At 44.9% G+C, this 26,182-nt stretch overlaps 1 protein-coding gene and 1 long non-coding RNA gene across 2 annotated transcripts; both read left to right on the plus strand.

Annotated features, from left to right (window-relative positions):
• Nucleotides 1-7,574: 7,574 nt before the first annotated feature.
• Nucleotides 7,575-14,745, plus strand: LOC121673536 (homeobox protein Hox-D1-like). Its single transcript, XM_042046900.1, has 2 exons — nucleotides 7,575-8,215; nucleotides 8,353-14,745. Exons 1-2 carry the CDS (start codon nucleotides 7,786-7,788, stop codon nucleotides 8,622-8,624), a joined length of 702 nt encoding a protein of 233 aa, XP_041902834.1. The 5' UTR covers nucleotides 7,575-7,785; the 3' UTR covers nucleotides 8,625-14,745.
• Nucleotides 14,746-21,659: 6,914 nt separating this feature from the next.
• LOC121673538 lies at nucleotides 21,660-25,560 on the plus strand. Its single transcript, XR_006019228.1, has 2 exons — nucleotides 21,660-21,958; nucleotides 22,351-25,560. It is a non-coding gene; the product is annotated as an uncharacterized LOC121673538 (long non-coding RNA).
• The last annotated feature ends 622 nt before the right edge of the window (nucleotides 25,561-26,182 follow it).

The following is a 26,182-nucleotide window of genomic DNA, read 5'->3' on the forward strand; positions in this document are numbered from 1 at the left end:
TCCTCTCTTTTTTTTTTTTTTTTTTTTTTAAATTAAAAACTTGGTAACCAAAAAAAAAAATAAATTAGAAGCTTAGAAGGCAAAAGAAATTAGAAACCCTCTGATAGTGCTAATTTCATTAGGGTCTCCATAGCAATCCGCGCAGCAGCTGCCGCCTCCTTTGTTATTTTTATACTGTTGTCTTTATACTAACCATAAATCAATTTTTAGACATCTTTGGAAGCCCGAGCTTTTCCTCTTGTTTTGTTTTTTTTTTCATAAATGTAAACTTTGAAAGAAAATTGACAATCAGATACACACAGCCGAAGGGAGACGCTGAGACGGGGTGCGGGCAGTGGCCGGGCGGTGCCGCCGCGCTCCCTCGGTGCCCGGCAAGGACAGTCCCACCCGCCTGACCGCGGCAGGGGGGTACCGCCACCTCTTCCTGCCACAAGCAGGACAGTTAACACGGGGAAGAAAAAGTAAAAAGAAGAGAAAACGCTAGGAAAAAGAAAGGGAACGATGCTCTGAACTCTTGTGTTTCCTCCTCTCTAGTTACACGGCTGTATTGAATTCCTCGCTGGATTTACAGAGATACTTCTTTTGTAAACGCTGTGATTAAAGTCTCTTCCTGACAGTACATATCGCTCTGAGAAGACTATTCTTATCTCTTTCTAAAAGTGTCGAGTTAAATATTAATCCAAACTTCTGAATTCCCCACCAAAGTGTCTGACGCATCACTTTCCAGTTTGACAAGCACTGCAGCTCCTACTCCATCCTCTAATGACAGACATGGCATTCCTATTGTGAGAAATATTCTACCACCTCCAATCCTGGTCAACACAGACAAGTTTTCTTTTATTTATTCTTCTTTTCTTTGCTATCCCTACTTTTTTCCTCACCATTTGGTATTTATGTTCAGCTGAACACTAACAATTCAAAATATTACTTAGGGTTTTATTTTCCCCTCTGTGAGATTTCAACAATGCTGTGCTACAGTGAAAAGTGTATCTTTTGGTAAATTTCACTTTTAATCAAGCAAATTTGGATATATGTGTTACAGATCTGTAAACAAAACAGAACAGAATAAACTGCTTTGTTTGGAGATATATTTTAACCCTTTTAAGCCCTAAAATTGTATTCTATGGAAGTTATCACACAAATTGTTTCTTAGAATAGCCACCCAGGAGTAAACAAAACATACAAACAACACAAAAAGTAATGCTAGACACCACTTGTGATTTATACTTCTGTAATATTCCATAAATATATACACATCTTTGTCTCTCCAAAACTTTCTGGAATCAATGTGCCCACAAATGAAATTGTCCATGTCGGTTTTTTTGCGTGTTCTTGAAACACAATATATTTCACGTCATCTGCTTCTATTTGTGAAACAGCAAGGCATCACCATTTCTGCAGGACACCCAGCACCCTTTTCCCTTTTGCTTTGTGCTCTGTAGGCTGTTAGTCAAACAGCATCTACTCCGACTTACACTATTAGTCCTTCACTAAATCTGTTAAGAAAGAAAAGGCTGTTTAGAGATGTGGGGAAGGAAGGGAGTTCAGAGGAACCCTGACCACAAACACAGTGTTACTGAGGCCCACTGCCCTGAATTGCTTTCATATTGCAGAAAGATGGGGTCTGCAGACATGGTTTCCAGTGGGGGAGGAGGAGCATGCGTGAGGGAGAATCTTCCTGTAAATAAATTCACTTTCTTCTCCATGACTCTGGCAGAGGCGTCTTGTTTGTAATGTGATAGAAGTCCATGATGATAGCCTAATTATTAGAAACAATGTAACTTTAGCAAGATCGCTGGCATTTTTACAATGTTTGTACAAGCATCAGCAATCTAGAGGAGAGATACACTTTGGCACAAGCCAGACTTTTTCTTGGCCCATCATTTAAAACCCATAAGTTATAAACAACCCCCTTTCACACTCAATAGGAACTCAGCTCCTTTGCAGCAGCATCTGATGTGATGAACTCCAGTCACCTACTTAAAACACAACTAGTCAGCCAAGGCCAGGCCTGGGGCTGATCTTAGCCTTGCCTTTCTTTACAAATAGGAAGCATAGCACCCCTTCCTCTCCTTCCCTGCGCCCTCCATCTGCTCCAGACCCATAAAATGGTCAGTGAGCCAGGGCCTCTAAATGCTGGCAGTGATGCTGCACTGCTTGGGATAGGGAGCTGCTGACTGGTTGAGAGGCGTCAGGGGTGCATCAAACCTCGGTGAGGCCATGCAAATTCTTCAGATCAGTGGGGTTTGAATCTCCACTTGTTGGTTTGGTGGGTTTACAGTAACCCACCCTTTAATGGTGTTCCAGCAGTTTCCCTGGTGCAAAAAGGAGCTGAGGCTTTGTGTTATCTCCATGCAGTCAGTGCAGGGCTATGCTATCCCTTTGCATCCTGTTTCTTTTTGAGGGGGGCCCATCAATGTCCCACTGTCTATGGCTTGGTTAGCAGCACCAGGGCAGGGAAACCTAGACAGGCACAGCCAGGAGCTTCCAGGGATGCCACAGTTTTTTAGGTGCCACTTGTGTTGGGCTGGAAAAACAAAGCCAAATGCCTCCTGCTCCATTAGCAAGTACTTCCTGGGCAGACACTGCAGGCTCCCAGCCCTGGACCCTGGGCAGGCCAGGGAGGGACTCAGGGGCACCCTGCATGGCTTCCACCATGAGACCACACCAGGGTCATCTGGGACTGCAGACAGCCATGTCCAAAGATGAAGAGGAGGCAGATGGCTGCAGATGGCAGGAGGCAAGGGCATGCAGGGAAGAGGCTGTCTAAGAAATAGGGAGCCCACCAGCTTCAACTAGAAGTCCCCTGACTTTCTTGAGGGCCACCTGGATCATTTTGGCTCTGTGGCAAAAAGTCTGAAGGCAGGATCCACCGCTGGGGTCTCTGCACTCCTCCAGCCCCATGGGAAGCCCTTTGAAACAGCCTGCAGGGACGTCCAGGCACTAAAAGGACTTTGGCCAGGGGGAAAAAAACAGGGTAAAGGGGATGGGGGTGCTGGTCTACCACTGGAAGGGTGCTTTGCTGACAGCTGTTGGCTGAGGAGGGAGGAAAGGAGCTGAAGGTTGTGATGCCATCCTCCTATATGTCAGCCTGCTGGGTGTGCCCAGTGGCCATGCCCAATGGCAGCCTGGTGAAGGCGTAGTGTGCTGCACAGTGGACAGGCCCGGATGTCCAGCACTCCACTGCAGACCTGCCTGGAACAAAAGCTGGAGCCGGACAGGCAGCACAAAGGGGCTGGTGCTGCCAGGGCAATGAGGGCAGTGGCGGCTGGCTGGTTGCCACGTGATGTTATACATTGATGAACAAGTTACCTCTGCTTTTAAAAGTGCAAGATAAGCTGGACCAGAGCTCTGTTGGCTGCAGCCACTTTCCAGGGATTGAATGGCAAGTTAATCCCTGAACAGGCAATGTCTCTGTTCCCATGTGAGAAGCAGCAGTGGGTACCCCGTGGTCCTTGCTTGGAGTGGGGCTGCCGGGGGAGTGAGAGGGCTGGCTCTATTAAGGGTCATCAATCACACAAAGAGCACTTTTTACTCGACAGTGGTTCCTCCTACTTCTGCTTGGGCCTGAGCCAGCTGGGACCCGAGCAGAAACCCCACCCAGCAGAAGCAGAACGCAGTCCCAGAGCCTGAGAGCCATGGACTAACAGTGCAGGACTGAACCCCTTTGGTCACAAAGGCTGAGATACAAAATGGGACATATTGAGGTATCTGTGCCTGCACATTCCCAGGCCTCTGTAGATGCTGCTCAGGAGCAGAGGCGAGTCTTTGTCTGTGTTTCTGGAGCCCAGGGTCTCAAAGCTTTCCAAACTCTCTGGGATGAATTGCAGAAAGGCTCAGCTGCAATGACAATAAGGACAGAGCTGAGTGAAAACAGCAAGGAATTGGTACTAGACAGGATGGACATCTTCTGGGTAAAAATACACATGAATATAGAACTTGAATGCTAGGGTTTATTCTTTTATTTGCTGATGTGCAGTTTTTCTTGCAACAGCTGAAGTTTTGGGAATGGTAGGCAGCCCCATACTGAGTGAGCCACACAGCCTCAATCTTTCCTCCAAGAAACCTGGGCCACATTTTAGGATCTTTGGGAGCAAGAAGGGCTAGACAAGACAGAAATCTTGGCTGCAAACTTGTTGACACCTCTGTTTTGCACACAGCAGCATGGCTTACCTTGACACCTCTGGGTTATCAATATATGTAATATTTCCATCCCACCAAATTCACAGCCATGGGACAGGAAACAGGGCTTTAAATGGCAAGGGGCCAGTGTGGAATCACTCTTCAGAGCAAATCTTTACAGAAGGAGGGATAGACTTTCCTCTTCTCTGTGTCCATATAGAGGGTCTTTGTAGGTAATCCTACATACTGGGAGAACAGAGGTCCCTGCCTCAGGGGTCATCTGGGAAAGGGGAACTTGTGGCAGGGAAATATTGATGGCAGAGGGAAACACACCTTCCTGAGGATTGCTGTGACTGCCTGAAAGGGCTGTGCTAGTGTGGGAGCTGAGGCTGGCTCCCCTGCTGTGTCAGAACAATTCCCCATCTCTGCCCTGGAATCTCTGTTATTCCCTGGTTTTATTCACATTTTACAAAATAAACTCCCAAGAGCTTCCCCTCCTCCTCTAATAGCCTTTCTCCCAGGAGCCTTTGGTGGTTTGTTTGTGCTAACAGGGCCACTGCTTAAATACCCAGTGTTTGCTTACCTCCCTTCAGGATGCCCACCCACACCCTAGCTGTCTCCACACCATGGATATACATTCCCACTCACCACTGAGAACCAGCTTTCCCCAGCTGGCAGTGTTGTAGAAGCAGAGGGCAAGGACAAGGTAATGTTTGAACCAGAACTTCCAGGTCTGGGGGCTGGGGAGGGATCTGTTGCATCTCCTGTATGTTAGTCATTGTGAAAAGCACAGAGGGTAGAGCGTGGACTCTTGTTCTAGGGAGAAAGACCACATGTCCCAGTCTCAAAGCAGTGTCTGTGGCTCAGGGCTGCCATTGCCTTCAACACACATGCTGCTCAAGCAGGTGCCCTAAGGTGAGTTGCTGGTGTCTGCAACCAACGGGACTCAGGGCTTTTTGGCTGGAATTTTTCCTACATCATGTCTTGGTTCCACAGTGGCTTTCTCAGGCTTTGCAGAGGCCCACATGTTTCCAGAAACATGGTGACACAAGGACTCATTGTTCTCACAGAGGTTTTTGCCTCAGCAGCTCCCCTGTCTTGTGCCATCGCTTGACTGCTCACACAGACATCCCTAAACCTCCCAGCCATTCTCAAACTGTCTTTGACAGCATCATGTTCTTCACGTTCTTCTTTTTGCCACTTTTCTTCTTCCTCCTTTTAACTTCCAAGGAGTTCTTTGTCTTTCCCATTAGACTCCTTGTAAAAAACCAGCTGCAGTCAGTCTATTCTATCACTGGAACTTAACTGTTTAAGTCTGAACACTGTGAAATTCCTGCATGTAGGAAAAGCCCTCTCTCAAAAGCCAGAGCATCAATAAGAGATGCTTTGCCTATATTTAGCTACTGATTTCTGCATTTGTAACCCCTTAACAGTCCTGCCAAAACAAACGGGTAATGAACACGAAACTCGTAACAGAAATCTGGCTGGGTAAATGGAAAGATCGTATGTTGGTGTGAACACAGACAGCTCTTCTAGCATTTAAAACAGTCTTAGGTGTAATTAAACCAGTTGCATTCTGCAAACACAAGACTCAAGTAATGCAGCAGCCCTGCTTTGGAGCCAATTTTCTTTCCTTCTCTGCAGGCAGGAATTTTTACAGCAGGGGAGACTGAAGAGCACAGATGCTCTCCTGCATGGACTGCCATTCTCTGCTGAAGAGAAAACCTGGTGTTCCCAGGCTTCTGATTTTCGGAAGATAACATCTTCCAAACCGCTTTGATTGCCATGGGAGTGCTGAGCAAGTTTGCATCATGCAGAATTTAACCCCTTCTTCAAAATGTATGTTTCCTGACAAAGTGCATTTGATTTAAACTGTTCTTCTAATTTATACCCGCATCCTCTGAAAATAGAAATTTAGGTGATACTCCATTATTAGGGTATCAGGGCAGCACAGCCCATCACAGTGAGCAAGTCTGTATCAGGAGAATACCAAGCTTCAGGGCTCTGAGCTTTCAGTGACTGCTGTGTCTGTAGACTTGAAGTTCAAGCATCTTGAAGACATAATCTGTATAGCCAGCCTTTGCTCTGTAGCAGTTGTTTTACAGTAGATGGGCAGTCTTAGCTGGGGAGAAACTGTGGCTGATAGGAGGTCGTGTTGCTGATCAGAGTCCTTATGAAGGGAAACACTCCCATACCTTTGCGGACTTGCGTATGCCTGTCCCAGCAATGTGTCCTCTCAGGGCTCCTACAGGAAAAAACCCAAATAGATCTGCTCTGAATTCATCAGCTGGGTATAATGGTGGAGCTGAGCTGCAGTGCACAAATCTCCATGGGAAAGAGGTGATGCTGAGTCAGTGAAATGATCTGATTACATCTCCCCATGATATCCTTTTTCTGTCACCAGTCCAGCCCTCTGAAATCCGCAGGAGAACCAGTGGAATTTTTCCTTCTCTGGGGATTCTGGCTGCCTTCATGAGGTTGGCACCATGCTCGGTCCTTGCAAAATTTGTGGCCTCTTCCTGACCACAGCAAATGGCACTTTGGCCAAGAGCTTGTAGAGCTGCTTGAGCTGTTGAGTGGAAGGCACTTGATGATGGATGAAGGTATATAAATTTCATGCTTTTATTTAGAAATAAAATATGTTTTCTAATAAAGTACAACCCTTGAATTTCCCAGCTGACTCCACATCCACCTACTAAGAATTAGAAGGGTGAAGGTCTAATTCAAAGCAGCATGATGTACCCCTTCTTTGTGTTCCTTGTCTGTCCAGTCCCAAGTCACCAAAGCCCAAGTGTGCTCTGCCCAGCACACCCTTTTGCTGTTCTGAACTGCACTAACACGTGGTTATCAGCTGAGGCATTGGATGAAACCCATCATTATCCAAATCAAACATCAGCGTGGCTCAGACTGGATGGTCAAGTGTCACTTGGAGACATTTAGGGAAAGATGATCACTTCGGGAGTCCAGATTTCACCTCCTTCACCTTGTTGCTGTTTCCTGCCATTCTGGGGGATAGAAAATCAAGAGAGAGTGGGAGGATTTTGCTGGGTAGAGCAACTTGGTGCTCTCCGCCAACTGCAAACCCTCAGTAAACAATGCCGAATAGCCAAGGGAAAAATAAAAGTCCATTAACGGTGTGAGCCCGTTAACGGTGAGGGGATTCACTTTTGAGAGGCTGCAGAGCACTTATCTAATGGAACGAGACCATTAAGTGCCATGAGGTGCAGTAGCATCCCGCCCCTCGCCCCAGCCTCCGGGTGTGGACACCTGGGTGTGCCCGCGTGGGCTCCCATGGGAACCTCCAGGAGCCTGGCCGGCAGCAGGGCGAGGGAGAGCGCAGACCTGCACCTGGGCGGGAGCCCGGATAGCGGGAAAGCGCCGGCTCACTCACCTTCCAGACTCCCAGCAAACGTCCCAAGCGTGCCGGGGGAACGGCTTGTTCCGGGGGAATCCCGGGACGGCGCGGCGGGACTGCCCACCTGCAGCCCCGCGCCAGCCCTGGGCAGCCGGGCGTGTACAGGGGAGCTGGCGGCGCCCGGGACGCCCGGCGCGGCCTCCCCCCTCCGGGCTCCCATTGGCCGCGGGGCGGGACGTGCCGCCCCGCTCCAGGGCCTATATTAGGGCAATATTGCCCCGGTGGGGCGCGGTGTTGCCCCGTGGGTCATGGACCTGGGGTACTTTGCTCTCGCCTTTCCGCCGGGGCTGCGCCGCGGGGCCCCGCAGGTCCCGTACCCCCAGCGAGGAGACGACGCCTTCCTGGCGCTGGGCACCACGGCCAGCGCCGCGCCCCCTCGGCAGGCGCTGGGGTGCGCGGCCGCTCCCCCCGCGGCGCTGGGCGCCGGCTACCGGCCGTCCCGGGGAGCCGGACCGCCGGGCTACGCCACGTCCATCCTTCCCGGGAGCGGCCGCCCGCCGCCGCCGCCGGACCCCGACCGCCCCTGCCTCTGCCTCGGCGCGGGCGGCGGGGGGCTGCGGCACCTCTCGCCCTGCCCCGGGGCCGCCCCCGCGCCCGGCTCCCCTACTCCCGCGGCGGCCCCGGCGGCGCCCCGCACCTTCGAGTGGATGCGAGCGAAGCGGAGCCCGCCCGGGAGAAGTGAGTGCGGCGGCGGGGAGCGGGTGGGGGCTGCTCTCATCCCGGCTCCCCTCTGCCCGTCTCCTGCCTCGACCCCCGCCCCCCTTCCTCCCCCTGCCCTTGCTCCTGCTGAAGCGCGGTGTTTTTCGGCGTTGCAGGCGGTGCGGCGCCGTGCGGGGGGGAACCTCCCGCCTGCCCCGCACGCACCAGCTTCAGCACCCGGCAGCTCACGGAGCTGGAGAAGGAGTTTCACTTCAGCCGGTATCTGTCGCGGGCCCGCCGCCTCGAGGTGGCCCGCTCGCTGCGCCTCCGCGACGCCCAGGTGAAGGTCTGGTTCCAGAACCGCCGCATGAAGCAGAAGAAGCGAGAACGGGAGGCGCTCGCCGCCCCCGCCGCCGCGCCCGCGGGTGTCCCGGGCGGCCCCGAGTGAGGCTCCGCCGCCCCCACGGCGGGGCCCGCGGGGACGTCGGGGCTGGGCTGGAAGCTGCGGCCGGCGGGGTACCCGGGTGTCCTTTCATGCGGGACTGCTGCGGTGCAGTTCCGCTGCTTTTTCTGTTGCAACTTTATGTACAGTTTTATTTATGAGGATTCAGGGAAAATCGCCGGCCCGGAGCGCCTCTGCTCGGTGTCGGACCGGGCCGAGGCAGCGGGCGGACGCAGCTGGGAGCCAGGGGAGAGCGCTGCTCCCCCAGGGCAGGGCAGTGAGCGGCTCTGCCAACTCCCCTGGGTTCAGTGGGCGGTGGGTGCGTGGAAGGGCTGCCACACGCTCCCGACCTTTTCTTCGTTTTGCATTTAAAAAGACAGATCCATGGGCTCGAGGAGAGTTGGTGCAGAAGGGGAGAAACCCAAAGAAAGCGGAGCAGGGAAACTTCCTCTTACGGGAAGGGTCAGGGATGGTCATGGCATGAGTCCAAGATCCCCTTTTGAAAGAAGTGTCCTTGTCTTCTGCCCTGCCCTTTGCAAGATTGCTGCAAAAAAGAGGTGGTTTTTGCTTGTATTTATTTGTCATTCATTCATTCCCATTCCTTTTCCTGATGTGGCTGATTTAGTCAAAAATCTGGTTTTGACAGAAAAAACTACGAGGTAAAATTTAAAAACAAATAAAGTCTTAAGAGGAGCATCTCTTCCCTTTCAAACTGCAGAGGTGCTGGAATTTCCCTTGCAGAGGCTCTGGGTGGCCCAAGACTGGCCAGCAGCCACTCTGTTGCCTCCCAGCTCCCTTCACATGTCCCTAGACAATATAAAGCCTCTTACAGCATCTAGGGACAGATTCTCAGTTCATCTAGCTCTCTCAGTCTTCATTGTACTTATGGCTAAAAAATTGCATCATATTAAATAAGTTTGCAACAAATCTCACCACATGCAAAATCTCAAGACCTGTTAAAGCTCAGAAAGATCATTGAGTTTGACCAAAGACTAAAAGGCCAAGAGGATTCCTGGGTCTTTTACTTGGATACTTGCATAAAAAAGATTGGCAATGTTCCCATCAATAAAATAACGGTATCAAAGTGGAGAAAGGAACTGAATTTAGACTTTTTTCCCATTTGTGACTGGGAAAGCATAACAGCAATGTGGAGAGGAATGACATATGGATTTATGTGAAGGTGATTTTATTTATTTGTGGACAGGTCTTTTATTTTGGACAAGTCTCTTTTTGCCCTGGATTTCTGCTGGGTATTGGACTTCGGGGTGAAGAACCAATTATGGGTCCAGGGGAGACAGACCTCAAGGGGACCTGTGAAATGCACTGGGTCCCTGTCTGGAAGCCAGCCCCAGACACCAACAGCTGTTTGTCTTTGTTGGATGCTTGCTGGGTAAAACGAGCACAGAGAGAGGATGAAGATGGATGTCTGAAGTCAGAAAGTCTGCAACACAGAAGATTGTTACTCTCTGTAATACTTTCCATTCCCTCAGGTGCCCTTCTGCTTAAGGCTTTCTTCTGAAGACTTCTGCTGAGGGACTGGGAAGCCACTGCTGATGGAAGCTTCAGCAGAGGTTGGTGGGAGCCCTGGGAAACTACTTCCAAAAGCTGGGCAGGCAAGTTGTGATGATGTTGTGGCAACAGGTCAACAGCTAAATGGGGGCAGGAGCCTCCTTGGCAGGGACATGGGTGTTCCCCCCAGTGAACATCCAAAGGAAGGGACTTCCCAAGACAGAAGTGTTTGGTCACATGTCATATCCTGACTATACTGGCAAAGGACAATAATGCTAGAGGCTCATGGTTGTGCATGCACACAGGCACATTTTTGTTCTGTATATAGTGTTATGGTTCATGTCCCTTGGGCTGGTTCACTTCATGGGATAGCCCTAAAAATTCCCAGGGTTGAAGTACTCATGTGAAACGAGTTGCAACCAAAATATGTGGTTTGCAGATCTTCATTAAAGTAATGACACCAAATAAGCATTTATACTGCAGGCTGATCATTCATTAAAAACAAGAAATAGTACTTCTGCCACCTTTTTCTTTTTTTTTTTTTTTGAGGGTGCTATTTAAAGCAAAATAAAGCAAAATGTGGTAAAATTAATGAAAATTTGAATAAATCAACTTTGTTTAGCAAGTTGAATTTTAAAGGCAAGTAAACTAACCATCTCTTTTCTGCAGCTGTCTTAAAGGTGCATTTTGTGAACTCCTCTGCTCCTACTCTTTGTTTTTTTTTTTTCTTAATACTACAAGTGAGCATAGACATATAGCCAGAATAACCCATCTTTCTCAGAACATATGTTTCACATACAAACTTTAGAAAATAGCTGTATTTTCAGTTGCCTCCAAATTCGTCACATGTCTATGGGATTGCTTGTTTGTCAGCCTTTTATTTTCCTAGTAATTTTGACATTTGTGCCAGGCACTTTAGGTCAGAGGAATGCTTTCTATACTGCTGGCATGCTCCTGCACTACCAACATGGAAAGAAAGATTCTCATTGATTTCAGTGATGCTGGATCAGACCATTAGAGAACACTAAGTCTTTTACAATGAATGTTTTCATGACATATATTGTCCTGAATAAATAAATATATGTGCTGGCCTTGTAGCAGTGCATAATTCTGTATCCATCAAAATGACACAGACTGAATACACGGAGATTTACTCTGAAATTAAGATGAAACCTTACGACTCTTTTATGGCAGTCTGAATCAATTTAGTGGTATGGACATAACTATATTCTGTCTTAAGAACCAGAACTTAGTATTAAGTGTAATTTCCGCTCACGTGACAGGGCCAGTTTAATAGGATCTTTCTCTTCACACACAGTTTTAGCTGTATGAGGATTAGATATTGCTCCTTTGCACTATTCTGTCAGCAAGATATCCAGAGGAAGGACCTAATGCAAGTCACGTGCCAATTCTTGAATAATTAAATAAAAATGCCTGTGATATCCATGGGTGCACACATGAGACAAATAAATGATAGATAAGGTCTAAGATTCACTCATTTAACATTAATCCCAAGAGTTGTGTCTCACACATGCTCAATTTGATGCCTAGCAGTTGGAAACAGGTTTTAGATTTGGCAGCTAGAGGTAAGAGCATAAGGTGCAGTTTTCACTGCAATCGGAGAAAATATTCCAGACTGGACTCAGTAGATACCCACCACCATATAATTTATTGCAAATTATAAAACTACTATTTCCTGGCCTTATTTTTCCTCAGCCACCATCAGAAACCTCAGAAAGATCATTCTCTTTCAGTCATATATTAATTTTTGCCTACTGACTGTTGCTCAAAGGGCCACAGGCTACAAAGGGATATGAACAAAGTAATTTTTTATGTGTTTCCATTTTGCCTGAAACAGAACAAAAATATTGATTTGGAAGGCTTCCAAGAGGAAAAAAAGTTGTTAAATTACTGTTCCTACGTGGCATATGTGAAGGTAGAGATTTCATATTCTTTGGATAGGTAACTGATAACAGAAAATTGCACCTCTTTGAAAATCAAGCTTAGGTAAGAACCCAGGCTTGCTTGGGTATCTGGCTTCCCAAGCGGAACAGATTTAGTATGTTACTGCTTGGAATTACAGCAAAGGGAACACTTTGCTGAGGGTCAAACCAACGACTCTGTTTTATGGTATGAGCTGCATATCCAAATTTATTTTGACCGTGCAAGTAGCCAACAGTAAGATAGAAAACAAAAATACGCAACCCAGTTCCTATATTTTAATCTCCTTTTAAAAGTGTCCCTCTCCTTTATTTATGGTACAACCTGGAACTGTGGCTTATGCAAATAATGGTACAGACTACAAGCAGAGGAGAACAGACTACTACTTCTTCTAAGAAAAATCTTTGTAGTCGGAATTACAAAATGCAAACACCTCTTTGGAGTTCCAAGAACTTGTCTTTAACAGCTAAGAATCATACTTATGATTTGTCCTGCACTGCTCTGTCAGCCTAAGTTCCAAGGAACCCCCAAGAATGCTTGCAAATCCCTGGTGACTGAAGAGAAGTGGGTATGGAGAGAAACCCCAAATGAGACATGGCTGTTACCAGTTTATCAATAAGAGGTGACTGAAGTTTAGGGGACACACATTTTATTCTATTTGCAATATATGGCTATATACAGCTGTATGTTTATGTGATTCACTCAATCTCAACCATGGTTTTTTCATGATTTTTCCTAGTATCAGTGAACTAAGGAGTCTTTGACCAAGGAAAGTCACCTTGATAAAGAAAGGTGAACCAAATGACAAATCATTCTCCTCCCTATCATAACAATATCTGTTATTCCACGACTACTTAACCACATCTCTAAAATGTGCCTCAGATAATTCTGGAAATTATATAGGGAAAAGACACTTCACAGAGCCAGTGTCTTACTGTAGTTTAGCTTTATCTGGAAGCCTTTTGCTGTTCTTGATCATCAGCCAAGCGAACAAAGTAACCCTCAGCTGTACAATATGTAAATCTTCCTTGGCTGTTAAAGCCAATTTACTCTTGCACAGAATGTTAAAATCTCAGATGGAGATACAGTCCCGACACCTTTTTGTAAACTGTACAAGGCTTCCTTTATATTGAAAAACTTTAGACCACTGGTCCACAAAAGAGCTTTTCATAAACAATTTTGGTACTCTTGTGGGTTTTTTTCCTCAAAAGACAACAGCCACTGGTGATTAGCAGATTGAAAACCAGCAGTTTAAGTAAACAAACAAACACAGGAACAAATCCAGTCAGTTTCTTTTCTACTAGCCTAGCAGACTTCCTACCACCTGGAAAACAGATCTCTTTTACTATGCTTCATCAGCAAGCATAGTGTTGCAAATAGTAACTTAAAAAAAATTTTCATTTTATTTTGAAAAATGTGGCATTTTTAACCAGGATGGCATATTATGTCTTATGAAAGTGTTTAACAGGTCTAACTCATTCAGTCTGGCCCGTGGCCCTGACCTTAGAGTGATACCCCTACACTGACCAGCATGGGGGACATACCTAACCTGGGTGCTTGAGCCCTTACACAGAGAACAAAGACCTTTGCAATGCATCAATTCATGCTGCTGTGGGTGTGCATAAAATTACACACAGGTGTGAATTCAGTGGATCAGGAGACCTGCTTCTGTGGGGCAAAAGGAACCATTCCTTCTGCCCATGCAGCCAATGAAAACCACCTGAAACCCAGTAATATGATTTTGGTGACATTAGTATAGCAGGAGAATCTGAGAGCTAAGGCTTTCCTGCCATTACTCTTCATCTTAATGGCTGTGCTACACTAAATCTACATTCCTAATGCCTCTTTTTATGTTCCTTTAACAAGTAAGCTAGATTAAACACTATAAAGTTTAGAGTGGTATTTGAAAATAGATAAAAATATCAGTAAATTTTTTAATGACTACTCAGATCTGATTTTGCACAGTTACTGTTCAGATAATGGAAACAGTTTCTAATCCTGGCAATCTCTAGTATTAGATCCATATCTTAAGCATAGATATTGGTATAATTATTTTTAATATGTAGACATTTATAGATTTATAAATTACACAATTTATGTGGAGTGACATTTTCTTCAACATCCAAGTGTATCAAATCCAATGATAATTATCAAACAGTGTTAAAAGCCTATCAATAAAATAATCTATCTTTCCCTTTAGAAATCCAGCCAAGTAAAAGTGTAGTAGGTACACGACACCAATGAGCTATCAAACCCATTTTCTCATGCTAGAGAGACTAGACCTCAAACCGTGCATGTAACAGGGTGACATCTTCTAATAGGTCCAAGATTTTGTAAAATTTTGTAATTGTAACCAGCACTGTGAGCACTGTGAGCACTGTGACTTTCATTTCAATGTGACTAGGCAGAAAGTTAAAAAAAATGGGACAGGACTGGATGAACACTCTTAATGTCACGTCTCACTTAAGAAATGGACCACCTGGTGCTTCTGGTTGCCTTTCAAATGTAGTACCAAATCAAATAGATAGATTTGATAATCTGATTTGGGACTTTAAATGCGTGAATTGTTGCAGCAAGAGTTATACAAGAAAATGGCTATGACAAGTCTGGTGTAATTATAAATGTGAAAGAAAAAAATAAATCCAAACAAGAATAAAAACATTACATCCTGTCTGCAGGTTGTCAGTGTCATCTGTGATGTTGTTGTGTCCATCACCCACGATCTAAGGCCTGCAATAGAGCTCACCCACTCCAGAGGCAGATGGCCATACTTTCAAGAATTGGAAGAGCACAGCTTTGGCCTGTTTTTCTGAAGAAAAATTTCCTAAATTTGAAGTCCATTGTATTTAATAAAAAACGATGGTACGATGGCATATCTAGATGTTGGCATCAGTCACATCCAGACAGGGACACCGAGATCTGCAGTCCCTGCCAGCCTGCAATTTGTGTCCTAAAGTCTTTATCAGCTGCAGCCTGAGCCTCACCAGTGGCCACATGACGTACAGGCAGTGTAACTAATTGCACACATTTGCCGGATTTGTCAGTCTCAGGGCTTGTTCTGCATTGGTCCTCTTTGAATCCAACTCTGCTGATAGTTCAGACAGACTGGCCATCTGACTCATCAGTGTAAGTCTCCTGTACCAGCAATAATTTAACTGAACACATTTAGTTCTAAACATCTGACTAAGAAGGTTTCAGATCCTAGCAACATTACTCTTGCAACTTTTGCCAGCCTCCGGGGAATTGAGAGGAAGTAATGGATTTGGAACATCCTGCATACACATGGCTGTTAGCTGGACTAGGCTGGAATTTAGCTGGATTAAACTGAAATTTAGCTAGCTTGTGCTCTCTGCACACTTATGGAAACTGAATATGGCTCATGTGGCTCAAAGTATTTCTCAACCAGGCATTCCTTTTCCATGTCCCAGTGTTCAAAAAGATTAAAAGTGTATCTTATTTGCAAAATGTTCTGAAATCATGGCTGCACTACTTTTTATTTCTGCTTGTTCTGTCTCTACAAAGACCAAAGAAAACACCTGGTGCTTTTCTCACATCCTTCTCCTGGTGCCAGGAAAAGGATCAATCTGATCTGCCACATCCCCTCACAAATCTCAAGAGGTATCCAGCTTCACCAACTCATACCTACAAGCAAGAAGACCATATGTTTTTAATGTATATACATTCAAGTTATTTCAGTCAGCATAATTTTTTTCTTTACCACAGTCGTACCCTGGGGAGAAACTATGTCAAGTATGAACTTCTACGGCTGTAATGAAGATATGGCAAAGCTTTCCTTGTTCCTTTTATGGAACAAGACAATGATTTTAGATGGAATAGATTCAACTTCTGAAGATTCTGGTATGTTGTATCCATCAAATCAGTTCTCAGCCTCCCTTAAAAATATAGCATGGCACTTCGATATGGTCAGGCTAAGTGCCTAAACTGGGGGTGTTGGAAAAAAAACCCACTAGAGAAAACTTCTTATCTATGAGGCACGTGGGGGAAATGATTCAGAAAATAAAGTCACTTCCATGTAAGCTTTTTAAAAGAGGAGGTTTCCCATTCAGAGGTAAAAATTTTATAAAAGATCATTCAGCTCTGCAGCATTTAGCTCTAAAAATGGAAAAGTCAGTATAAACAATGGGTTGCTTCTATAAGGACTGAGTAATCAGGTAGAACTGGTCACAACTCTTTTGCTGAAGTGAAATGAACAGCATGAAAAGCCAAGACCTAAGCCCCATCCTGGCTCAGCAGTGATGGCATTCATGCAAGATCAACAAGGCTCATGTCCCTGCTCCTCCATTTTGGTCTCCCTAAAGCACTTCCCAGGGATGTGGAGGTTGAATGGGATGGTTTGGATCTGATTAACTCTCTACCAAACTTTATTCTCAGGTGTTCTAAGACTTCTATGCATATGACTGACGAGGGGGTTTTGTAGGTGGGTCTTGCTCCCTCTCCCTTTCCAAGATCTTGTAAAGGGATTTTGGTTTTATCCTGGTGTGGAACAGCAACACATCCTTAATCTCAAAAAATCTTTTGGGACAAGGCAACCATTTCCTGCCCAGCTCTACAATTAATCACGGCGCATCCCTCTTACAGGGCGTTGCAGATAAATAATTCATTACAGCTGCCTCTTCCCTCCATGCAGGCTAGGCAGTTTTGATCATTTCTACAGAAGAAGAAAAAAGTTAATTCCTTCTATACTGGCCTCCAGAAAAGGATTTAGACCCTCTCACAAGGAACTTTGATGAATTAATAAACCTCCTCCTCATGCTTGTCCAGAAACTGAGTTCAATTGCAGCTCCCTAATTTTCCAGATAACATCTGTAGAGTTTGAGAAGACTTGCCTAACCAGTGCCTACAGTCAAACTGTGAACAATTATTATTTTCATTAACAAGATGGATCTAGATTTTGCTACAGTATGATTTACACAAATATCAGGATGAACCTTTACAGGCATTGCTACTGCAAGCTGGAGTCATAATTGCTGCTTTGACATTCATGCTGTTTTGACAATGCAGTCCTGATCCATGCTTTAAAAAAAAGACTTGTTGGTGTCTGGTCAACTAGGGATTAAAAAAAGATAGAGAAGTATGGAACCAGCCTGTTAACACAGGTTGAGTTCAAGGAAACCAAAGGCAGAGTTTGGCAGGAAGGGTAGAGGAAGGCAGCGTGGACCTATGCAGTAGCACAGGCAGGGAAACCAGGACAAAGCTGTTGTCTCCCTTCTGGAAGCTCCTGCTTGCAGGTCCCCCTGACCTGAGATTTTGTTTTAAAGCATCCTGATCCCATAAAGCATAAGCTATGTGAAACTTACTGCTCTAAATCCACCACTTGCATGGAGAAACAAGCTCCATGGGCAGCTGAGACACTGTCATGGTCCTGGGCCCCACCTGGGACACCCTCCCCTCCAATGGCCCGGTGGATCTATTTGAAGCTCAGTCCAGGTCATTGTCCTCTTTGCCTACCCATGGCTCCTCCTTACTTGGACTCTGACTTGTGAGCTGATGTCCCTGTCCCCATGGAGGTGCCTGCTGTCCTGGGCTGAGAGCACTGGGATGTGCTGTAGAGGCTGTTCCCTGCCCACCTGCAGAGCTCTTCTGGGAAAGCTCAGGTAAAGCTGGGAAGATCAAGGTCTGACTTCGAGATATTGGGTATTTCAGAGCACAGAGCAAGCTTCCTCAGCAGCTGCTGGGAATGACAGGGATATGCAAGAGCCTGGGGGCTGGTAACACCTCCAGTGAATAAAATAGTGACGTTTGGGTTTCTGCACAGCTGCTTTGATGTCCACTCAGTGCAGCTGCAGGGATGACAGCTGTGCTAAAGTAGACCTGGCATCCCTGAAAATCTGACCCTGCTGAATAAAAGAAGGCAGAAAAGGAGCTGAGAAAAGGAGATGAAAATGATTAATCTAATGGCTTTCATACAGTTTGTGATTCCCTATTTTCTTTCAGAAATGCTATTCTTGTATCTCTTAAAACTCTAATAAACACTTTCTATCTTCATGTAGGTTGCTGGAAATGCATCAGCATTATTTTGTTCGTCAATTAAGTATGCAGATCTTCCTTACATGCAAAGTGGTTAATGTTAATACTCTGACTATTGCATTTTTATAGATGGATGTTCCTAGAAATCATATCTTATCTTGTTTACACAACAATTAGAGCCTTTTGAGCCTACCTGATTATGAAAATAAGGGAATACTGTCAGTGGCATGCAATTCATTTTATTAGAATGAAAATCTATTGTAAGGTACACCTGAACTGTCATAAACCCAACATTATTTCTTACTCCATCATGGACACTACCACAAAACATTCATGCCAACTTCCCAAGGAAGTGCATTGGAGCTACAGAGGTGAGTTTGGCCTCAATTTTGAATTCAGGTTCCATATAAAATGGTATCTCCTTAGTAAACTCAGAGGACCGTGCGTGTAACTGAAAAATTTGCAACTTGGCTCATGCTTGAGTAGTTTTGGCACCATTCCTCATACTGAACAGTGGATTGCATGAAACGGCTGATAGGCAAACGCTTGCCTTAAAAGTACACTAAATGCTTTATGAGATCCATTTGATCATACTAGTCCAGATTAATCTGTTTCTGTTGGTCTGTGTACTTTGCCAGACTGTTTAGTGTACAGAGAACCTCTGGCATGAAGTCATGCTAGAAACACCCTCCTGCTGCTGCCTGGCACTGGATGTGTTGGCAGGGAAGGACTTACTCAAGTCTTCCTTTATTGTAGAGATTTCCAGCAGCCATAATAGCTCTTTAAAGACACTGACAGGCAGCATAATGCTGAGCAGCCCCCAGGATGCCCTAAGTTACACCAGAGGGGTAGCCTGGCTGTGGGCCAGGCAAGGAGAAGGCATTTCAGTGCTGGCTTTTCCCCCCATGTCTCTTTACTGCTTGGCCTTTCCTCAAAACTCCAGCCGTACCACACAAGCAGCCTTCAGACATTTCACCCATAAACAAAATTTCTGCACAGTTCTCCTTGACAGAACCGTTGCTAATTGAATCTGTGACTGTCAGCACTCCTCCTGTGTCTTGGAAAGGCCTGAATTGTTAGAGACCTGCTCCACAGAAATGCAGAGCAGTGTTTTGGGCAGATGTCCCCAGTTGTGTGCTGAGAAAGCGCTCTGATGAGGTCTGTCGAGCAGCATGTGGCCCCAGCTTGTTGTCTTGTGATGAAGAAAGGTTATACTGCAACACAGATCAACTCTGCAGTGTCCTCTATCACCTCAACAGTGCTCTGAAGAGGAATATTTGCTATCAGTGTTGGGGTGATACAATACTCTTGTATCCACCTTAAACTGGACTTAGCCCATAATGTGCTTCATAAACTCGAGAACTGTGTGTGACACCTAGCAGTGTTCTCAGTTTTGGAGAAACTAAGTTAAATGCCTTAATTTTCTGGTGATTTGTTTAATCTTATCTACTGTCATATATATGGCTAGCTAGACTATAATTTGAATGGCCAGCAATAGCATTACAAAGCAAAGAGCTTGAAAAAATGCACAAGACCAAAAGTCTTTCATTGCCATCTCACAATTCCTTTTGCAAAATATTCCTAACAATTGTATCTGCAAAGGACTCGTAATGCAGGTAAAGGTATGCACTGTTGTTAGCCATAGGTTTTGTAAAATATTAACAGAGAACCAGAGATGTTAAAAGTTGTCTAAATAACATTATGGGAACTAATAAGAACAGTTGCTTTTTCCTAGGCAGAATATTAATCCTATTCAAGTTCCATTCTATTTAAAGTGGAATGCTTGTATATGTGTCCTAGCCCTGCTTCACCCGTGGACAGTTTAACCCTAGGAATTAACACCTTACATGGTAAGGGCAGCCCATGTGGAGAGATGGGCTATGAGAAAACTGAGCTCCACCTTTTTGGTGTGCCCGTGTAAGCACCCCTCATCAAGGGCTGACCTTCTGAAATGCAAAGCCCAGGGGACAGTGCAATTCTGCTTTCAGTTTCCCTTGAAATCCTATCCGAAAGCGCATCCTTCTCTACATTCAAATCAGAGGGACCAGCACCCTGAGATCTGCTGTGAAGCCTTTACAATCTATGGAAGCTAGGGAGCTTTCCATGGCATGGAGCAAGAATTACCAGAAAGAAATTTGTTAATGGTGAGGCCATCTGAAGAAACAATTCACATGCAGACCCTGCAGGAAGCCAGGCTTACAAGAATGATGCATTTCCTCGAAAAGCTGAGGGAGGAGAGAGGTGTATTGAATAAATTGAAGGTGGGGATGCAGTCAGTTTCATTGCTCCTATCTATTGTCACTGGAGATCTCCCTGGAGGATTTCCTACAAGGTACTCTGCTGAAACAGTCCTTTTAGTGGGAGCAGGGAGGAGGACAGGGAATGCAGAGACAAAAGTACTGCCCCAATCTCCTGTCCCAGAGACAGAAGCCTGAGCGTCTGTGTTCTGCCACTTGTTGGAGGCATGGTCTGAGCATCACTCAGTTTTCCTCCTGTTTTGGCTAACTGTTTGGATCTGGCAGCAGATTTCTGTTGATATTTATTTGTTCATACTTGCTAGATTACTTCCTGATTTTTGTTCCCTAATTTAGTTTGCATCATCCACCTCCATTTCTGCAGATGACTTCTTTGTATCAAACTGAGCTCTACAGAGAAACATTCTTTTTTAATTGGGTGCTAATATATGGATTTGACCTAGTTTATCCCTAGTTTAAGCTCAGCCTTTTGCCCCATGGCTTGTGTTTTTAGCCTTCTAAGTACTGCTGGTGATGAAAGGACCCAAAGAGCACAAACCAGCTTAATTTAGACTCTTGCAATCTCTTAATACAAAGCCACTCAGCTTCTCAAGACTGCTCAGAGTTTCTGTAATTTCAATGCTATTCAACTTACAGCTGTAATTAGAAATGGAGCTTTCATCAGCATTTAAAAATAATCAGTTCAGTTCTCTTCCACATCACTGTTTTAAGTCCTCAGTCCATTGTTCCAATGCATTCACTGGCTCTTCTGCTTTTGCTACTGCTCTAATAGCATGCTTCCACTATTATGGGAAAAATATATTCAATGTATTCACATGAAGAATGATTCAGTAGTAAGTGTCACCAGAGGAGTTTCACATACTTTACAAACATTAATACATTTATACATCCCACGTCTTCTGTACGTAAAATATTTAAGATTTTACAGGACTGAAATGTTGTGCTATCTGTCCTTCACGGTAAAGTCAGTCATACTTGATAAAATGAGATATTCTTACTAAAGTGTGGCTAAAGAAATGAGGAATAAGAGGCACTGCAGGATAATGGAACAAGTAATTCACATATCCTTTATCTTCTCTGCAATCAACATACTGGGTATGTAATTTTATAGCATTTTCCAACACCTAAATAGTCTTTATGTGATAGAAATAAGACCAAGAAATTAATGGTTGCTTAAAGGCAAGGTGTACATTCCAAAAAGCAGAGTTTGTCTTCTGGAATTAAGACTCCCAACTAGGGATGAAGAAAAAGGCAGCTGTACCCTTTAGTTCTAACCTATTGCCCCAGACGCTTCGGGAGGCATTTCGTCGTTCTGTTTCCTTGTGTCCCTGTGCCCAAGCTAAGGGCGCAGAGGCCGAGCAGGCAGTGCCGCGCTGGGAGTTCCCGGGGGTTTGCCCTCAGGCTGGGATAACGGAGGGGACTGTCGCTCCCAGGCCGGGGTGCTCGGAGATTCCCGGCCCCGCACAGCACCGCTCCGCGCCCGCGCCCGGCAGCCCCGGTGCAGCCGCGGGGCCCCGCCCCGGCCCCGGATGCAGTCGCTGGCCCGCCGGGGGCGCGGCGCCCAGTTCCTGTGCGTGCCCTCGGTCCGCCCGCCCTCCCTCCGCGACATGTCGCTGGTGGCCGAGGCCTTCGTGACTCAGCTGGCCGGTGAGGGGCGGGGGCGGGCGGGCCGCGGGGCCGCGCTCCGGGCCGCGGGGTGAGGGCGGCGGCGGCGGCAGCGCCGAACTGCCGCGGCCTCAGACCCTGGGGTGACCCCTCGGGATGGGGCGGGGGCGCCGCGGGGAGGGGGCTGTGGTTGGCTGAGGGCGGGCGGCGGTGCCGTACGGAGGCCGGCCCCGGAGGACAGGGACAGGTCACCCCGCACGGCTTCGCACCGAGCACAGCCGTGCGCGGCCGCCAGGTGCGCTCCGCTGTGGGCTCCCTAACCCCGGCTGTACCGGGGCGCATCGTTACTTTGATTTAATAACTTTTCTTTCTTTGAAACGACTTAACGTTCTTCCGTGATCCAAAAAAACACGTCATGTTTATAATTCTCGCAGCTGGCGTTGAGCCCCGCTGTGTGGGAGAGCTCGGTGCGGCGTGCTGCCCTGCCCGTGCCCACGGGTGCGTGCCGTGTCCTCGCGGGGAGCCTCGGAAGCGTGACGGGACCTTTGCTACCTGTTAGTGCTCCTGTGAGCCGCTGCAGCTGCGCCGTCTAAACCGGACGTGACCTTGAGATGTAACAGAAGTGTGCGTCACTGTGGAGTTATTTAGCAAAAAATTATAATAATATGCTCTTGAGGAAAAAGTCAAAACATGAGCCTTAGGTAATGCCTGGATAGGAAGTTCAAAACACAGTGTGTTGCATGCTTAAAATAAGTGCTTTGGTCAATTTCTCCTTTCTTCTTACTCCCTGTTCTTGATTTTTTGCTGCTACACAAGCTCCCAAACAATAAATACTGCAAGGGAACAGCATGTTGATTAATACTGACCTGTTGAGGAGGAAGCTGGAGTTTTGTGCCAGGAGCTGTGTCTTCTTCCAGTCAGTAGAGGCCTCAACATAGGAATCTGATTTGAATTCTCTATTATGAATGTACCCTGACTTGTCGGTCATGTGAAGGTAGTGGATCTTTAATCTAGGTCTGTAGAGGTACCCATAGACAAGCTTGAAAGTTGTGCTGGCCTCTTGAGTTGGCAGTTGCTAATACATAGATGTTAGCACAAGCCATGCTTATGTTCTGAGGGCCAGAACCCTGCATCCTTGGGATATGGAGAATACTGTCATGATCAACATTGCTTCATGCTATTTACTTACTTACTTACTTTATGATCTCTTTAGTGTATTTTATTCATGTTGTGAAAGACAAGGATAATCACATACATGAGTAGATCTTGATCTGTGCTCTGTAACCTTTTTGAATATTTTAGAGAGACAACTTGCTAATACTTATTTTTTCTGGAATTACAAATACAAACTCTATATGTATATATGTACATTGCTCTCTTATTCAAAAGCTGTTGTTTCACAGCTTCTTGCTAAACAAGCAAATTGTTGTGGAATACAATGAGAGATCCAAATTAAGTATAGAATAAAGAAAATACATATTTGAAGAATGGGAAATAAGAAGACAAAGTTTTGCAACAACTGGCTTTTCCCTTCTGTGCTGAAGTGTTCTTGTGTTCCTGGAGAAATTCTTACCTGCTCTTTGGGGTTGTTGCATCATGCTGCTTATACTAGTCTCAGACTCATGTGTTAACAATTTTACTGTTAAGGTGGTGCTTTGAGGGCATCAGAGCTGCTCAAGTACTTCTGGACCCTCCTCTGGTTTAGTCAGCTTAAAAGCAGTAGTACTTGGTCTTTTACCTGTCAGTCACAGGTTAAATAATGCTCACTTTGTTTTTATAGGTAAAGTAATATGTAAGCATCTAACATAAAAATACCATCAGTACTCCTCCATTTCTGCAGAATGGAAATGGTTGGTGCTTATTTTATTAATCTTGTACTTCTTCAGGATATGCAGCTACTTACTGTTTCTCAAGCTACAGTACAAATAGTTTAAGACCTGTCCACTGAAACATTCTATAAAACAAAATTATTACTTTGTCTTTGCTTTCCCAAAAGCAAATCAGTTTCAAAAGAAGTTATCTGCCTTAAAAATAAAAGATACCTTTTCCAGTGGGTCATGACATTTCTAGCTTGTCTGTATTAAGCACCAGGTCTAGACTGGAAGTAAGTAATGGTAAAATCACTCAATTTGTTCATATGAAAGATTTTTCAAATTAAAAGAAAGTTAACCAGGATCTTGGCAAATACCCACCACACATCTGGATTTCCTGAGATATTAACACAGACAGAGGGAGTGTTCATTCTGGTACTAAGAAGATGTAAATATCCCCCAAATCTAGGAATATTTGTGAGGAAGAAAAATGGTGTATCTGCAAGGAAAAAATACAGTGACTATTGACTAAGATGCTATTGTTTTAATATCATCTTATCCCATATCTGTGGTTGTGAATGAGAATTTTTTCCACGTTCCTAAAAATGAAATTTCATTGGCTTTTTGTTGGGGGTCCTATTCATGAAGATGTCACTTTGTCGTAGCAGTTGCAACAAGCTGCTGCTGTTCTTAACATGTAACAGCTATAATGCACGAGTCCTTACATACAAGTGTTTAAGACAATCAAGTCAACATAATTTGTTTTCTAGAAATGTTCTAAAATCTGAGGGGAGGCTTTTAGTGGAGAAGGGGATCGTAATTTTCTTTTACACACCAACTTTTCGTGTATGTATTTGAATATTCTTTTTAAAGTACTGCCTGTCTTCACCTTGCCTGTGCCTTGTACATTCACTTCTGATGTGCCTGTTCACTGTCTCAGCACAAACTGAAACACAGAAAACACCATCTGAATGTAAGAAAAACTTTTTTCAGTGTGAGGATGATTTAACATTGGAGCAGGTTGCTCAGTGCAGTTGTGGAGTCTCCACCCTTGGAGGAGAGTGGGGATGGGCAATCTGCTGCAGCTTACCCTGGACATCCCAGAAGTGTCTTCCAACTTCTGTGCCCATCAGTTCTCACTCTGCTTGCAGTGCTGCAGTAATTCAGCAGCCTCTCTGAGCAACATGCATTCACCTGAACGTGCTGGGCACAGCCTGCTGCTCTAATGCATTAATGATTAAATACAGAGTGATGACTGAATCACCTGCATGGAGTGTAATGCTTGCATTAGTGGCATTCAGCCATTCAGAAATATAAAGAGGTTGATACTATGTCTCAAGGAATAATAAACAAATATTTCCATAGCTTCATGAATTGCAAGCATTCATGAAAAAGAAGCATCACGGTTTAAATCATCCATTTCTAAACTGTAGAAAATATTAATTGAATAATATGGTAGAGGATTTATTTAGAGTAGCTCAGCATCAATCACATATTAACAGGATAGGAAATGAGTGTTTATACTGTAAGAAGAATTAGAGTGCCAGCTTTCAAGTGGTCTACAACATTAATCTTTCTAACTAGTAGTTTGGAGAAGCTAACTGCTCAAATAATCTAAAAGATTATTGAAAATATATTTAATTGATCACTAAATTACTCAATATGCTTTATTTTTTTTTTTCCCCAAAATACATTAGTTTTAGGTCAGTGATCAAAGGAGAGAAAATAATATTGTTGTTTGTCCTGTGATCTCTGGAAAACAACTTCTGTGTATTGCTGTGATGTCCAAGGGTCTTAGGCTGTTTTTAATACTAAGGGAAATAAATCCAGTGTCAAAAGCAGATACCCTTCTACCTTTAGGTATTTTACGTTCATAGTGAGTCTACCTCCAGTGTGACATGCCAGAGTCCAAATAAATCTTTGACATGCATGTTTTATGTATTGACACAAGCTTCAATTTGGCTGAGAACAAATTCATAGGGAACAAAACCTCACCACCTAAATTGTTCCCACACATAAAGACATGGTATTTAAACTGAGTACGCATTTTGTACATCAGATTGCGCATAGGTAAGTGTTAGTGCTTCCTCCATGTGTAAGATGAAAAAAATAGTTATTCTTGCTTAAAATAGGTTGTTGGCAGCAGAGACTGTTTAAGCCTGCTGCAGAGGTTCTTGTAATGAAAAATTTTAGTTTATTTGAAAATACCAAATTTGTCAGGCTACATGATTTTATCTTACAGTGTTTTTTACATGTGTGCTTTTCGTTTGGTAATCAAGCTGGAAGGAATCCTTTTTAACTCTTGTTCAGTTTCAGTAAGGAAGTTTCTTATGTTTCTCCTGCCAGTTTATGCTCAGACATGTTTCATGGCTTGAGGTGGACCAATCCTTTGAGTGGATTGCTTATCCAATCTTTTTTTTAGGTCAGGGAAAACATTGCTTTCACAATTATGGGA

The sequence above is a fragment of the Corvus kubaryi genome, unplaced genomic scaffold (genome assembly GCF_017639235.1).
Source record: "Corvus kubaryi isolate FWS band 111438036 unplaced genomic scaffold, C.kubaryi_AGA036_p1.0 65482, whole genome shotgun sequence".
NCBI classification, from domain to species: domain Eukaryota; kingdom Metazoa; phylum Chordata; class Aves; order Passeriformes; family Corvidae; genus Corvus; species Corvus kubaryi.